General features: G+C 41.5%; 1 protein-coding gene and 1 non-coding gene across 2 annotated transcripts; both read right to left on the bottom strand.

The window, feature by feature from the left end:
• Positions 1-2,081: 2,081 nt before the first annotated feature.
• Positions 2,082-15,739, bottom strand: LOC139614377 (solute carrier family 25 member 36-A-like). The gene is made up of 7 exons (XM_071471576.1): positions 15,297-15,739; positions 13,133-13,297; positions 11,296-11,373; positions 9,579-9,679; positions 6,859-6,925; positions 5,420-5,709; positions 2,082-5,330 (listed from the first exon to the last, which is right to left on the bottom strand). The coding sequence occupies exons 1-7, from the start codon at positions 15,335-15,337 to the stop codon at positions 5,137-5,139; spliced, it is 936 nt and encodes a 311-aa protein (XP_071327677.1). The 5' UTR covers positions 15,338-15,739; the 3' UTR covers positions 2,082-5,136.
• A 434-nt stretch (positions 15,740-16,173) lies between these two features.
• Positions 16,174-16,246, bottom strand: trnak-uuu (transfer RNA lysine (anticodon UUU)). Its single transcript has one exon. It is a non-coding gene; the product is annotated as a tRNA-Lys (tRNA).

The following is a 16,246-nucleotide window of genomic DNA, read 5'->3' as shown; positions in this document are numbered from 1 at the left end:
CATAGATCAAGGGTCAAGTAACTCTAGTGGACATTTCCATGTGTCAAAAATAATAAAATAACCCTGATGGTGTCGCCAGAGTCACCTCTAATTTGGCTTGACGCTTCAAATGTAGAACAAAATTGTAAGACATTCAGATTTTCCAGGCAGGGAGGTTCTAATGGAAGATGCTACTAAATTGCATCATGGTAAATGTGGGAGCCACTGTTTTTGGAGCTTGATCCATAATAGGGGCTGAGGTCAGGATATCTAAGGCTCTGCTTCTTTGAGTTTGACCATTCTTTTTCTTGTGAATCCACCAACTTAATGATTCGAATGCCCTTTTATGGACAGATTAGCAGCCTTCTTCTGCAGGACTGCAGACATGAGGAATCTCTTCATTGGAAGTGGAAATTAAAAAAACATTTGCCAAAACCATAGGCTACAGAAAAAAAGGCCAAAGCAAGGAAATTAAAAACTTGATGTATACCTAAAGACTGAAAAAAGAACTGTAATCTCTCCACATAACACAAATACAGCTTAGTGCTCGGATTCCCTTTTTTTAGGATTAAGCCAGACAGCAGAAAATATCACAACACAGAACCAAAAGCTCATCAGAGACAGTGGAAATGAAAACAGTAAAACAGTAATAACAGCCTTTTTTTTTAACCCTCCGCCCTAGTTCAGAGGTAAACAATGTGCTAGTCATAACACTCTACTGGCTCAAACGGGTTTTTTGCCACCATTTCACAGTGTTTCCCAAAAGCTCAGTTTACAATTGAAGCACAACCAACACCCGGAGGCACTTTATATTATTTCAAGAACACTGGTGTTACTGGCAGATTGTGGAGCATGTTTTGGGAACACATTCCTGCTTCCTTTCAGTCTGACACAAAACAAATATGTGTATTGTCTGACTCAGGCTGGTCCTGGCGAAGCTAATGCGATGATGTGATGCTGTTGTTTGGGGCCAGGAAATGATCTGTGAATTAGGTAAGTGTGTTTCTCAGCCGAGGCTGTGCCATCATTCACCTGGCATCAGTTTCTTGTTCTGCTTTAGTCGGCAAAGTTTACACTGTGGCCTGCTGCCTCATTTAATGTCACAACTGTCTCTGTGGTGGGCATGTGCTTCTTTCTCTATTGAACTGGGTAACGAAGCAGCAGCAGGAGGTCATCCTTCAGTATCTGCTCCATTGAGCTGAAGGTGTGCTGGAAGAAGTCTTAGCCAGGAGCTCAGCAGTTCAACACTGCCACCTCGTGGCAGAAAATCTACTCATATATTGTTCAGTTCTTCACTTAAGGTTATAGGTTAAGCAGATTTTCTGAGACACATTTACAGTTCTCAAAACAATAAGTGTAATCAGCACATCAGTCTGTACTGTGTAGCACAATACCTCATTTGTCCCGCAAAAGGCCCCCACTCACTATTGTGTTAAAAATAAATACTGTCATTGATGAGAACATCACTTATTTACCCCTTATTCACAGTAAGTAGCTTAAATGTGGGTCATGACTCATGACTTAAATATTAATACATTAATGAGCTAATGGACGATTTGAATTTCCCCAAGGGATTAAAAAAGTATTTCATCTATCTATCTATATGTAACAGTAATGTAAAACAAAAAAATACAAAAATGAAAATATGACTAAACTGTCACATTACAATCAATTCATGTAAATCAGCAACATTTAGAAATGGAAAAAGTAAATCTTGTTGCCATGGTGCAGCCATCTGCCACACATCACACTTTCACATCTTCCCCTCTGTATGAACTGTGGAGATGCACCTTTAAGCTAAATTTAACATGTCTGAGGATTAACATGTTACTAAGGGAGTGTCATTCAGTATGTTTATTTTAGCAATGAATCCCATCACTAGTACTGTATGAGAGGGGTCACCTGATCAGCTCTACGGAGCTTTAGTATAGCGCCTTTCAGCCTCATTGTTTTAGTTTTGCAGCCAGCAAACAGCGATTTTGATTCACTCGCACCGCCCCCCTCGGCATTTATGTACACAGTAAGTGTTTTCAGTAAAAAAGGCTGTGATAAACCAGATGTAAACTACCCCCCCCAGCAAACAGAGACATTTGACACTTAAATATACTTGCACTCTTTCCATTTTATTGACTTCTTTGTTTTACAAAAACAGGTATGAGAGAATGCATAGACTGAGTCGCACTCACAGACGGCTCAACAATGACAACATGGAACAAAACAAAGGGCATCAGGAAAAGGCAACAACTTATTTAAACAGATAAAAACAACACTGTTTGCAGCTATTCTTCTGAGTGCATACATACTCCTATGGTCTCTTACACACAGGACACAACTGAATGACATACGATTGTCACTTAGGCAGACGCGCTTGCTCGCTCACACACACACACACACACGCACGCACGCACGCACGCACGCACGCACGCACGCACGCAATGCAAACATGTGGGTGCAAAAGAAAATAACCATAGAATGCGGGAAGAATGCATCACCTGACAAATAACAGAATCTGATACAAGTAAATGAGATGCATAGAGATTTACAGTTAAAAGGGTCAGTTCACCCAAACAAGGAAAAAATGAAATGAAATGAAAAATCAGGCTTTTTTTTTTTTCATCAGAGCTGAATGGAATTTGGTTTGCGGTTCTCACAGCATTGAAAAAACTCAACTGTGTGAAGGTGCGAGAGAATTTGTTGTTGTTGTTATTTGGGTAAACTGACCCTTTAATCACATAAGGTACAATCAACTCACACTACTTGTCCTGTTTTAAACCCATAGGAGTGTAGCCAGCACCATGATACACAAACGTCCAATCACTACTAGCAGCAGCGGAGTCACCCATGGACTTGCATCTCACTATGTCAATAGTGTGCGTTGATGGCACTGTCGCAAGCGTTAACACATCTCTAATAAGACTTGTACAATGAGGCTAATCTAATGCATCCTTCATCATGTGTGCTGTAAAACTGTTCACTGTTCACATTGAGGATCACGTCAGTAATTTCAGCGGAGAAAAAAAAAAAAAAAAAAAAGCATCTGGGGATACACACTGAAGCTGTTTCTGCAGTGTCAAGCACAACAGCATTGAGAACGTGAGCATAGTCAATCTGAATGTTATACCAAAAAATGCCCTTGCTGCTTACTGCTGCACACCAGCACACTGACCTATGAAGCAGTGAAGTGTTTGGATAAGTTATCAATGCCAGTTACAATACAGTGGAAGATAAACACGGCACTGTGGGCAAAGCCAGGCCCTTCTAAGTTCGCAGTTAGTTGTGAAAATGCACAGGTGTCAACAGGCTGGGCTCCTGTGTTGTATGATTACTGAAGGAAAGTTACTGGTATATGGTTGGTAGGATAGATTAGGTCACAGCAAAACACTGTTTTTGTCACTTCAACAGTTTGAAGCATGACATAAAAATGCTATTTAAAAAAAAAAAAAAAAAAAAAACAGAGAGCAAGCACCTTTCCATGCCATGTGGAGGACATCCAACACCACATAAAATACTGACAAACAAAAACAAATAAATTTAATTTTTTAACCGATTGAAGTGTTGAAATTTTGTTTTCTTAAATGATAACTGAACAAAGGAAAGGAATCAAGAAAACAGTAATCGTTTTTTTTTGTTTTTTTTTAAAATATATATACTGGTCTGATTTCATTAATGTGCGCTTATGACAAGCAAATCCTTCCTCCACACACTGGTTTAAACAACAAGTTTTCCAGAGTAAACTGAAGAGGATTGTCCTCGCCTGTAAAACTAGCCTGCATGCTCCCAAAGAAATAAAAAAAGATGAAGATTCTAGAGAAAGACATTGAAAAGTGCGATAAGAAAAACACCCATGTTTGAGAAGGTGACAACAAACAGGAAAATCCCCTCTCCTCTAAAGAAGATGCACTACATGTCTGCATTTTACCAGACAAATGCAACACAGTCACTTACACTTTATATATCTATCAATATTATAATTTGTTAAGATCTGTTAATTATATTTATCTTTAATTCACAATATTGGTCAGTGTTTTACTTCCTTGCTTTTAGTAAAAGTTATTCCGCCTGTTTACTTACATTCCAGTAGTTAGAATAGTGGATTATAATCTGGTTTAGTTTGGTGACTTTGTTAACCCTCTAACTAACCTTCGTGATCACTCTTCACCCACACATGGTTAATTAAACATGTAGAGGTTCACAGGTTGGTGTCATTACGCAGACTTCACTTGTAATAAGCGAGCAGATATCCATTCCTGTAAGTAGGTAGTGTAAAGAGCAGTAAATGCATGTGAGGATATCACGACCAGTGTGAGGTTAGTAAAAAAACCTCTAGGTGAGTGTGTCCGTACTCACGATATGTAAAAGGTTCACTAAGGGCCCCTGGAATAACACAAAACCAGTGTACAACTACATTTCTACATCCTTTGTTGTAGACAGAGCTCCACCTCCTCCTATAGCCATTGTGCATCACGGTCTATATGTCATGTCTTCACACAAGGCACGTCACCCAATCACCTCCCTCCCCTTTTTTCCTCTGTTCATCCTCAACAAGCCAGTTCGCACTAACTCGTGAACCTTCGTCAAATACTTCAGCTCACTACCACGTCTGGGCGTCTTTGTATTCAGGGCCTCTGGGGATGCAGGGAATGCTGCACAATAAAATATTTTAAGAACTGATCATCACCATGAGGACAAAGCCTACACCTGGAGAGGGTCTTATATCCACAATGTAGTAAGGACTGGAATTACTGTATTTCTCTGTCATTATTAGTATTGTTAGAGGCAGAATATACTGTAACTCTGGTTCTTGTCATCAGCACTCTGAATCTGTCATGTATAACCAAAGGGAGGAAAGGATGGAATAAAGAATAAAAATAAAAATGGGGAGAGAGTTTCTTTGCGACAACTAAACCCAGATTCCCAAACCAATGCAAGGACCTTTTCACCCCTCTTTCTTGTACCAGACCCTTTGGTTATAAAACAAAACTCCAAACTTTTTTTAACAACCGCTCGCATCACGGAGACAAAGGTCGTCGTGCTGTCTCCGTACTCTTCTGGTGAGCAGGTTGTAGTGCTGACCGGTGTGCAGTTAATCTCGTTTTCTTTTTTCTCCATCTCTGAACAAGGGCAGGGTTACATATGTCTAGAAGGGAGGGGTGGACTTTAACCGTTCAGGAGGTAGACCACCAACTCGTAGGTGCACATCATGATGGCGGTGTTGGGGATCTGTCGTACCAGGTGGGTGGTGAGGCCGCGGTACAGGGCACGGTAGCCCTCCTCTTTGGGCACTGTCGTTAGAGTCTGGAAGAAAGAGCGATACTTGGTGCCCTCCTCACGTAGCCTGGTGCGGATCACTTCTACAGAGGCAAAAAGAAAGAGGGAAGAGGTTAAAGGAAAATGACCAGTAAAGAAGCCTATGTTAGCTTATTGCTAATCTGACACTCACCATGAGGATAAGCGATAGTTGTGGCACAGGTCTTAGAGGTGGCAGCAGCAAGCATCATCCCCACAAAGTCAGAGGCGTCTTTGGACACCTCCTCTTCCTCGTCCATGTTCTGTGATGCCTTGGCCTCCAAGAGGCGCCGTTTGATGCTTTCATAGATCACAAAGTGGATCACAGTCTCTGAGATGCCGGCGTAGGACGCTGACATTCCCCTGTAGAAGCCTCGCAGGCCGTCTGTCTGATACACCCGCCGCACGCACTCAAACGCACTCATCCTGCGCTCGCCTTTATTCCTGAGAACAAGCAGGGAAGGGACACATTTTAAAAGTCAGAATTAATTCTGATTTCCAATAGTTAAAAAAAAAACAGTTAGAACCTGCTAATATGGGGCTTTAACAAGGGCACAATCGACATTTGCTCCCAGGTCAAATGACCTTGCAGTAGACACAGGTATTTATCAGCTCTGATCGGCAGGGGTGTAAACACAAGATGAACCCAGACGAAAACACCCGGATGAAAACACTACTTTCTGGCCCTTTTTCATGCTGTGATATCTTTCAGGGCACAAACACTGTAAACAGACTTGTCACCTCCTCAGCACAGTGCTGTTAAACCAGAGACACAGTAACTACACTGTGCTCAGGGATTAAAGAGTGAGCTGCAGCCCTGAAATATGTTTTAAAAACACACAGTCACTGATTGGAGCATCTCACACGGAGGCTCCATGACATTACTCCTTGCAGTTGTGTGTGTGTCCTCAGTCCAAATGAAACGACAAACTCGGCTGGCGGTGTAAAAGGTGTTAATCTCCTTTTTTAGTGGGTTTACCCTTGTTAAAAAAACCTATTTATTACATTCCCACATAGACTGGAGTAGCTAAACATTATATAACAACAACAATTCTGATATTTGTTTATCAATTAATAATATGAAGTCATGAAAGCTCAGGTAAAGACTTTGACTACGCAGCAGCATCAAGTCATGCGTTGCTTTTAGCCCCTCTTTCTAAGTGTTCCCACGTCAAATTCTTGGGTGCGGGGGTGGGACAAAACAATATGCCTGGCTGTCTGTGTCAGTGTATTTTTGGATAACACCACTAGGAGTCTGAAAATTTCAAATTCTAGAAACAGAGGCATTCTGAAGCTGTAGAACATGTATTATAAGGTTAATTGTTAGCAAGAAACTTTGCAGTAGATGGAACCCAACCTGGCGGCACAGGGATAGCAAACAGATTCCACACCATAACAGCAGCGTCTCTGTGAGGCTGGTTTTAAAAATAAAGAGGAATTCAGGAGTAAAAGTAGTGGGTGTCTCTTTAAAAATAACAAAAAAGACATTTGTGGAGGTCCCTGTGTCACAGGGCTTATAATAGTCTGTTAGTCTCTCCATTTGGAAACCAATATGTGTAATGCATAAAGCTCACACCCTAGTGTCATGTTTACCTAGCATCCAGCTGTAGACGGGTCTTTATGAGCCATATTGGATTGGTTGCTGTGATGGCTGTAAAACCTGTGGAGAAAAAAAAAAGACAAGGTTACATTTTGTTCAAAATATAGAAATGTGTCAATCTGCCTGCGACACAGAAGTGCCCTCAGACTAACACTTTACAGAAGATACAAATGCTCTTTAAGCTGCATTCATGTTGGTTAAGTTACAACAATGTAAACATGATCTTTTAATGAAAATATAAAGTCATAATGGCAGCTGAGAGAGAGAGAGAGAGAGAGAGAGAGAGAGAGAGAGAGAGAGAGAGAGAGAGAGAGAGAGAGAGAGAGAGAGAGAGAGAGAGAGAGAGAGAGAGAGAGAGAGAGAGAGAGAGAGAGAGAGAGAGAGAGAGAGAGAGAGAGAGAGAGAGAGAGAGAGAGATAGCCCCTCTATAGACTACCCTATGTGTGCGAGTAGGGGAGCAAGGGAATGACATACAAATTGTATGTGTCATGCAAACAGCTGTTAAAAAACACTGCCTCTTATCCAATGACCTAGATAATAAGGGAGAGGAGGATAGAAATGTGTAGAGAAAGAGAACCAGATATGTTTAGAAAAAAAAAAGCACAGATCTGTGATGAGTACTCACGCAGACCCAAGTAACTCCTCACAGATGCAGCTAGAGACCCCTGGCGGTGCGGGGGTCTCATGCCCTTGCGAGAAGAGAGCTACGGTAGAGTAAAAGCCTAAAACAGACACAGGCTTGTGTGTAGCAAAATGACCGGCATGCAACCATGTAACTTAAACCCATTCCCTCCAATTATCCCCCAGGAACGAACCCACCATATTCATGTGAAATGATCATCCCGCAACCAAGAGCAGCAGCGCCATGTTGGAAGAATACAGCTAAGAAACAATTATCAATACAGTAACAACATTTAGCTGCTATGAGGCTAAAAGAGAGGATTAAAGTCATCTCATCACTCCTCAGATTATCATGTGACCCTTTGGAGGGGTCTGATCCCAAATTGGGAACCACTGGGCTAAACTCGCTGACTGTAAAATGCTGCTTACACACTGATGCATCAGAATAGAGAGCTGAAGTGAAACAGGAACTTGTGGATTCTGGTCCAGAAATAAGAAAATTTAAAGTCATTTGTAACTTCACTAATGTATGTTACAGTATATCACACGGCTCGCTACGTATGTTTAGGTAAGGATGGTATTTTTAGTTTTTTTATTTAATATTCAGGTTACTTGGCTACACCATTGTCCATAAGCTCTAGACATTCACAAGCTAAATGTCACAGCTCCACGAAGGAGGTGAGGATATGGACAAGTCGAGGAGTCTCAGCTCGTTCAGACAGGTCTGTGATAAAAGCAGGACAGAGAGGACTGAATGCTGTACGGGTCGTTAGATAGCAGAGATTACACACTAGACTTTAAAAAATGACTTTAGAGGAGAGCTTTGTGAGTTTCTGGATATGGATGAAACCAAGTTGCTATGACATTAAGTATCGACACTGCTTGTAGTTTCTTCATGCAAGTTGTACAAAGTAATCTTGTTAAAATCACAAAGGTTTCGATTTCTTATAGCAGCTGCTATAGTTGATGGTGATTTGTCTTAGAATATGTAATTATTACTAAGAGATTAAGAGCGTTTAGGAGTCAAATGAAGCTCTATATAATAATGTATCATTGACAGGGACCTTTTACTTAAAAGTAGGGAATCTTACATTAACGTGTTGGTACTTGGATATCTATTATTGACATTTGAGAAAAATAAGAACAAATATTGGAAAAACATTTCTGACATGAATCAAGAAAATGTGGTTATTTGAAGCAGTGAGAATAAAACTGGCCTGTCAACATTTTGGTATGGCTCTATATATATATCCTGTTTTAGCTTGGGGTGAACTTTCTACCAAGTGTACATCCATCGTTAGCCATGGCAGAGGTCAGCTCTAAACTCTGCGGTAGGTATCATGTATCATTACACATCTAGATTAATGTCCAGACGGTTGACACCTCATCACCCTGTCAGTTCAGCTCGGTCTGATTGGACAGAGATGTAACTGACGAACGCTGACCTTGACTGAGCTGTTGAAAAGTCTGAGTCACAGTGTGCTAAAAGTGGCGCCACCGTGAACCTGTCAGATTCACACAGACACACACACACACACACACACACACACACACACACACATAGAGGGGATGCAGCTGCCCCTCTGACCCACATTGTAATGGCTCGGCATTCCCAGCTGGTTCAGTATGACATAAAAGCACATAACCTCCCCTTGACATACAAAGCATCAGAGAATAATGACAGAACATTTAAGTCTGGCCTGTTAACCGGCTACACTTTTAATTAAACGGTTTTGAGATGAAGTAGCAGTAGAAAGAAAAGTCTGGGTGAGCGGTGACAGAAACTGGATAAGCTTGTTTTTGCATACACAGGGTCTTCAGGAGAAAAGTCTTTTGCATCAACATAACACAAACTAGTTCTACCACCGCTTGCTCTCTACAGAGGGATCAATGCAAATACAAAGGCTGAGAACAGAAATTCAACACCTTCGTTATACAGCTGTTCCTATATGTAGCGCCACTGTTTTTCTAAGTTTACCGGCACTGAACCAGACCGGGTCCGTATACTCAGCATTTCTCACAAACACGCTGGAAATGTTCAGGAGGTTACATGGTTTTACACATTTATCTGTTCCCTCAGATGTAGAGTTACCTGCCATCCCAGCCGACGCCATGTGTACTTGTGTGGAGTCCGGTTCCAACACACCGTTCAGTTTCTCTTTGGCAGTAGAGTAAGCAGCAAAGTAGATTGCTCTGATGGAAGTAAAAGAAAAGACAGGTTAGCACATGTTATACAGCTGATTAGTCTCAGTCTACTATGTACCTCCTGTCGTTTTGGAGCTTATTAATTACACAACATTAACAAGTGAAACTCTCCCCCTATCAGGCTTAGCTTAATGAGCTGTCTCAGCAAAGAGGTTTTTCAGTATAAAAGCACATCTTGATCTGTTTTCACTAAGTGTCTTTATTAGTTTTCACCTAATTAAGAAGGTCATAATGATCATGGCCATACTCTAAATACAAGCCGCTTTTCTTTTTTCCCTCCTAATTGCAATAGCACTGCATAATGTGCCATCTGGCTCAGTTCTACAGTCATTAGTCAAATGTGCTTTGTCGGACTGTTAGTGATTCTCCAAGCTCATCAATCACATGATGAAACAGTGTTTGTGTGTGCAGTCATCTTTAAAACTGCGTCACAGCTCAGGAGGCCTTGTTATCTTCACCTTCACTGATCTGCACCAGCATTTCTTCACCTACAATGCTAACATGCTAAGCAAACACTCTACAAACACTTAGCACTGGCACCTGCTTGCTGCAGCATGAACCGCTGCCCACTGCCATTAGCTGCCACTTACCACCGAGGGTAATTAAAGATCATGACATTTATATGTTATTACCAAACTGCAGTCAGAGTATTTCACAGACAATGACCCAGTGTTGTTCTCAAACTGCTGCTGCTTTTGCCACGTTTCCAAAGGAGCATGTCACCATCCAGTAAGCAGCAGAAAAACTGCAGAGAAAGCCATGAAGATGGGACCTAAATGTCTGTGAATCCCTCATGTTTCTTTGTCACCAGGTAACCTCAAAGATCCCTGTGGTGGTTACATAACTCCAACGTTCCTAACAGTTCTTCCTCCCTGTAAAGCAGCCCATGTATCTATAAAAAAAAAATTACCCACACCCACAGAAATCACATCCTTTTTCCGGGCCAAGTGGAGGTAAATGTCATAGAACAGCAAAGTAATGTGACCATGACTTCAAAGAGGAAATGCAAAATACCAGAAGACTGAAGTGGTTCATCCACATGGAGTGCAGCCACTCTTAATGCTGCTGATTCCACCTGAGCTCTGCTATGACATGTTAAAATGTCTGCTGTGGAAAAGGCTTTGCACAGCAGACACCAGTGGGTTTGTTTGGTTACTAAGTGGTTGTGATGGGAAACTGCTATCAATGCATAACCTATGTCAGCTTTCCTGGTAACTCAAAAGTTAATATTCATGTTCACACAGTAATTGTAGGCATGTTAGCACAATGTTAGCATTAAGCTCAAAACACAGCAGCAACTAAACACAGCTGGAGCTGATGAGGTATAGCTTAGCATGGCTATAGACCTTAAGCCTTGTTTTCTCTTTAGTGAACTTTTATTTAATGGGGAATGAGCTATTGGTTATTATATGAAATAACACTAAAACTAGCATCAAAATAATATTCAGAAATATGCATTGCAGGCCAAACACTTGAGAGGCCAAAGCTAACAGTTATTTTTAATGTCAATTATGTTATTCTTAATATTTTTTTATTATTCAATGATCATTTGGCATTCATTGTTAAGAATATGATTAAGATTAAGTTGACAAGAGCCATCTCACCTGGAAGGGGCCACGCCCACCAAGTTTGGCCCCAAGCCCCTGAAGAGTGAACGAGGTCCTTCTTTCTCCAGTATCAATCTGAATACCAAACACACAGACAAATACATGTTATGATTCTACCAACACCATATATGATATATATGATATTACTTATTACAGGCAGATGAACACTTTCTACTCCTCAGAGGTACAGTTAAAGTATCATGTCTATCAAGTGTCACTTATTTTGTGTGTGTTTTTCTTTGGCCCACAAGGATGGTGATGTCAGTTACAGTCCAATCAACACTCATGTCCAGAGCGAAATACTTTGAAGACTACTAACCCATTATTCTAAAGTTTGGTGTTGAGATTTAATTGTATGAATTCTGTTTTTGGTGCCTCCTGTTCATCCCTCTAACACACCATCAAGCTCCAATCAAATCCTCTATAGGAATAATATTAGAATTCAGTGTATAACTTGCCATTGAATCTACTGAACACATTCATGCCCCCAGCAGGATAACCCCTTCTTATTTTAAGGACTGCCTGGTCTTTTCTCTCCTCCCACCCTCAGCAGGAACTTTAGCCTACATTCAAAACTAGTAGGGATCTAAAAATAGAAAAATTGTCAGTAGTCTGTTGTTTTCCCCCTTTCAACACGTTAGTATTGTTGGGGGTAATGAACACTACAGGGTCTTGAGGTCACGTACAACACACCCATAAATAAGGGGGAAAAAATTTCCAGTCTAACGAGTTGCATAATATGTTAATCTACATGTTTTTTCTTCAAAAACACATCAGCTGCTTTACAGAAAAGCAAGTTTTAACCTAAAGGCACAACAATGTAACATAGACTCATTTACTCATTTATTAGAATTTGCTCACAAAAAAGCAGATCTGCTGCCGTCTCCTCAGCTGTGTGTCATGTCTACATGCTGGTGTGCCACATTTGGCTCATGTGGCAGCAGTGTGCAGGCACTGGTCAGAGGAACATGTTGAAATTTTCATGCAGCCGCACTGGCTGTACCCTGGCCGGCATCGCCTACAAAAAGCCGCATGTTCTTCAATCTACCTCCACAGAGCTGTATTTTTTGTTTTGAGAAAAATACAAGCCCTCACTGTTTATTGCAATCTGTTTAATCTAGTAATAATGGCACTAAATGGATACACAGAACTGAAATTAGTCAGCATCTGGTTGTAGCACTGTATTAAACAGCAGTATGAGAACATGGCTGAATTATTTAGTTAGGAATATAATGCCAGCCTACACAACCAAGTTAAAACTGCCACAGTGACTGGAGCCTCAGTTAAATGTGACTTCATACTTCAGTGAATTTGAGCGGTGGCATCAAGCCACCAAACACAGTTTTTCCACAGGCTCGGAGCAGCCCCCTAAAGCAGGAAAGGCAGACATAACAGACACATTGAATCATGAAAAATCTGAAATTTATAAAAGTCTCACAGGATAAAAAAAAAGTAATAATAGTTGTATTTGTTATGAAATTTTCTGTTTGGCCAAAGCGACAGATATGTGCTCTTGTGTGAGGTTTTCCCAAAGGGTGAAGCTTTGGACTAGGGTTTCAGGGTGTAGCAGGTTTTGCCAGGGGGACATGAGCCAGATCAAACAACAAGCCTGCTGAAGAAAGAACTGTGACTCTGCAGCCAAACGTCTTTTATTGGAGAGCAGGGGAAAGGAACCATGAGCTACACGCATGAACAGCTCAAATAATGACCATAAGACGGCAATGTTTACTCAGGTTTATGTTTCAGCAAAGCTTTGTATGATGTATATAAAACATAGTGTGTGTAAGACATGGTGGTTGCATGAGTGTGACAGTGATAAATGTTGAGTACCCACTTGAGACAGTGCAGGGGGCCTGGTGGGGACATGCGGGCCACACTGGCCCCGTTGACGGTACTGAGCTGAACCTCAGACACGTAGAGGGTGATGGAGGAGGACTGCAGACGGGTCTTCACTACTTCCAGTGGACAAGTTAAAATGGCTCCTACCGTGCCCCCACATCTGGCAGAAAGACAAAGGTGGACAATGTGGAGGTGAGATAGCAAACAATCTCCAGTCTCAGCTGACAGGCTGATATTAAGCGTCCTTCGGTGGTGACACAGTCTAGATGGTCATAGGTGGGCAAAGTGTTATTTTCTTGCATAAATAGATTAGCTAATGGTGTGGTTAGTTGAATTCTAAAGCTCCCTGGCATGTAGACAAGAAATAACACAGTGTGGGAACATCGAGAGCCAGTCAGGAATGCTTTGTGTTTCTTGGGGAACAACAGTAAGCTTCTGTTCATTGCCACAGCACATTCCAAACTCACAGATATATGTATTTTCATACATGGATTTATCAAATAGGGCTCAAATAACAGCTGCAAAAAGTTACTTTTTGTTTGTAGCAAGCATGATCACAGGGATTTCCATTAAACTGTTTAGCTGATATAAAAATAAATGTTTGTAGATATGTTGTGTTTCTCATTTTGCTGTTTATCAAAACCTGCACATTGACGACGGTGAATAGTCAAACAAATCATTTAAGACATTTTAACACTTAAACATTCACAAAATTGTAAGACATGATCTTTAGACATATATAAGTTTACGCCTTGTACAAACACATTACAACATCGAGGGCATCACTTTATGACCAGCTCAGGTATTTCAGGGAAAGTCACCTGCTCATTTCACAAATATAAAAAAGACTGATAAGAGAAAACACAAAAACAATATCTACATGGCCTGTATAAATAACCTGAACCTGATGGGACTGTACTGGGCAGGGCAGGGCCAGATGAGAGGGAATTAAAAGCCGGAGCGCCAGCACCTTATCTTTGGTTGAGGTTAAATTTCAAACAGCACCAGAACAGAGATAGTAAATCCTGTCAACAAACTTTTTGGCACAGGTAAGCTGATGGGCGTCAGGCAGCTACTATACACACCACAAGGAAAACAGGATATTAGCACGGGAAAAACATGCATGGATGAGGAGACACATAATGCTGAAGGCATAGTTTATATTGCTATAATTCTTCATCCGAGGACATTAGTCACCCATCTATCAGTGCAGCCTCACTATAAAATAATAACGGCTATAAAAAGACAACATGAGAGTCACTGATGTTGTAACTTGTTAATGGTAAGTGAAGTGCTCATTTACCATCACAGGAAATAATTATGGTACACCAAATGTCTCAACTCATTACCTGGATAGTCTACCTGAGGCAAGTTGGTACAGATCTACAACATTTAATTTTGCCATGAGTCTGTAAAAATATCAGCATGTTCTTTTACCCAATTTCAACGAGTCTATGCAGAAATGTGTATTTATATTCTCCCTATAACAATTCCAAACTGCAATTAAATAAGATTTGAGCAAAATGTACCCCACCATCATACAGGGCAGACGACTATAGCAGAAAAGACTAGACTGCACTCCAACGTGTCCACACAATTTAGGTGTTGTATCAGTCACATCCGAGTACACATGTTTTGTCTGTGGTTTCTAAACCCAGTTTTCTGAGTGACCTTTAGTGGCAGGCTGCCCACGTTTGTTTTGATGCACCAACCATAGCGGCTGATGACACCGAAAGTGGGTTAGGCTCACTTTCAACACATGTGTTCTCGAAACGAAGCTAATCCTGAGGTTAGCATTCTGTACAAAATAATAAAAAATAAAATAAAATAATGCTACGATGACTGACAATGAATACAGAACACGGCTCCCACACCAGCCATTTCATTCATACATTGAAATGTCATTGTAACTTATGACATTGAGCTCACCCTACGGGCGCACAGGCATTAACACGACTGGTTAGATGGCGTCTGACCCACTGATGCTAACACGGACCTTCAGGTTAACATTATCCCACTAACCAAGCCCCAGTATCGCGAACAAACCAACACAAACATCCCAGTATGTGTAGCTACACGGGCTAGCAACAACAGTTAGCCCTGAGCATGGAGCTAGCTAGCTAAACTCTTGTGTGTATGTAACATGGGAACATACTCACCCTCCAGCAAACAGATGAACTAAGGTATCTCTTTGACTCATTATGTATCATATTCGGGAACCACACGGGGGACAATGGGGAGCAGACGTGAAGAAAAATAAAAAAAAACAGGGGGATAACGACCCCAACCTAGCAAGCCAATGATTCTCAGTGCGTCTGTGTTGTGGTGGAGGTCAGTTGCATGAAAAAAACGACGGTATGTAACAGCTAACTCGCTAGCTTGCGTTAGCTTCACAAGCTAACGGGCTTCCGGCGGAGGTCGATGTCAGAGCCACGGATCCGCGTCTCCTACTTGTGAAACGGGATGATGCTTCACCATAGTGTGCCTGTCTTTAATGTCGGTGGGCAATCCCCGGTCTTCCAGTCTCAATAACAGCGACCACGGCCGCGACTCGGCCCCACTCACGTTGACGTCCCCTGCCTCAGTGTGGCACCGGCGGGTCAAGTCCCAATGTTTATCGTCGAATGGGAAGCGGCCAAACAGAGGCGGTGATTGGCTGAGGCGCTCCGGCGAACCCGCCCCGTCACTACTCATTCACGTGATTTCACTTTTTGTTTTGGGGGGCGCAGGATCTTCACCGAGGACGTTTTAGGGACAGAGTTTAGCTGATGTTTACACAGAAGGGTCGCGAAATAAGAAATAAGAGAGACCTCTTAATTCATCTTTGGGTAGGTTACACTATAATATCAGTTATTTACAATATAGGCTGCTACTGGCCATAACAAGGTGCGCAGCTATACAGCCATACTACTTTCAGTTCGCCTTGTAAAACACTCACAAAACTCAGAGCATGTTCCCTGTACTTTGTCGCATATTTAATTACTTATCATAACTGCATGCTCTACATAACGACGTTTTAATTTTCAAAAACATCACCGCCCGAACAGGGACTTGAACCCTGGACCCTCAGATTAAAAGTCTGATGCTCTACCGACTGAGCTATCCGGGC

Source organism: Trachinotus anak, unplaced genomic scaffold (assembly GCF_046630095.1).
Source record: "Trachinotus anak isolate AG129_WGS33_773 ecotype Australia unplaced genomic scaffold, CSIRO_AGI_Tana_v1 ptg000034l, whole genome shotgun sequence".
NCBI classification, from domain to species: Eukaryota; Metazoa; Chordata; class Actinopteri; order Carangiformes; family Carangidae; genus Trachinotus; species Trachinotus anak.
The sequence above is the reverse complement of the archived record's forward strand: the minus strand, read 5'-3'. Positions and strand labels throughout refer to the sequence as shown.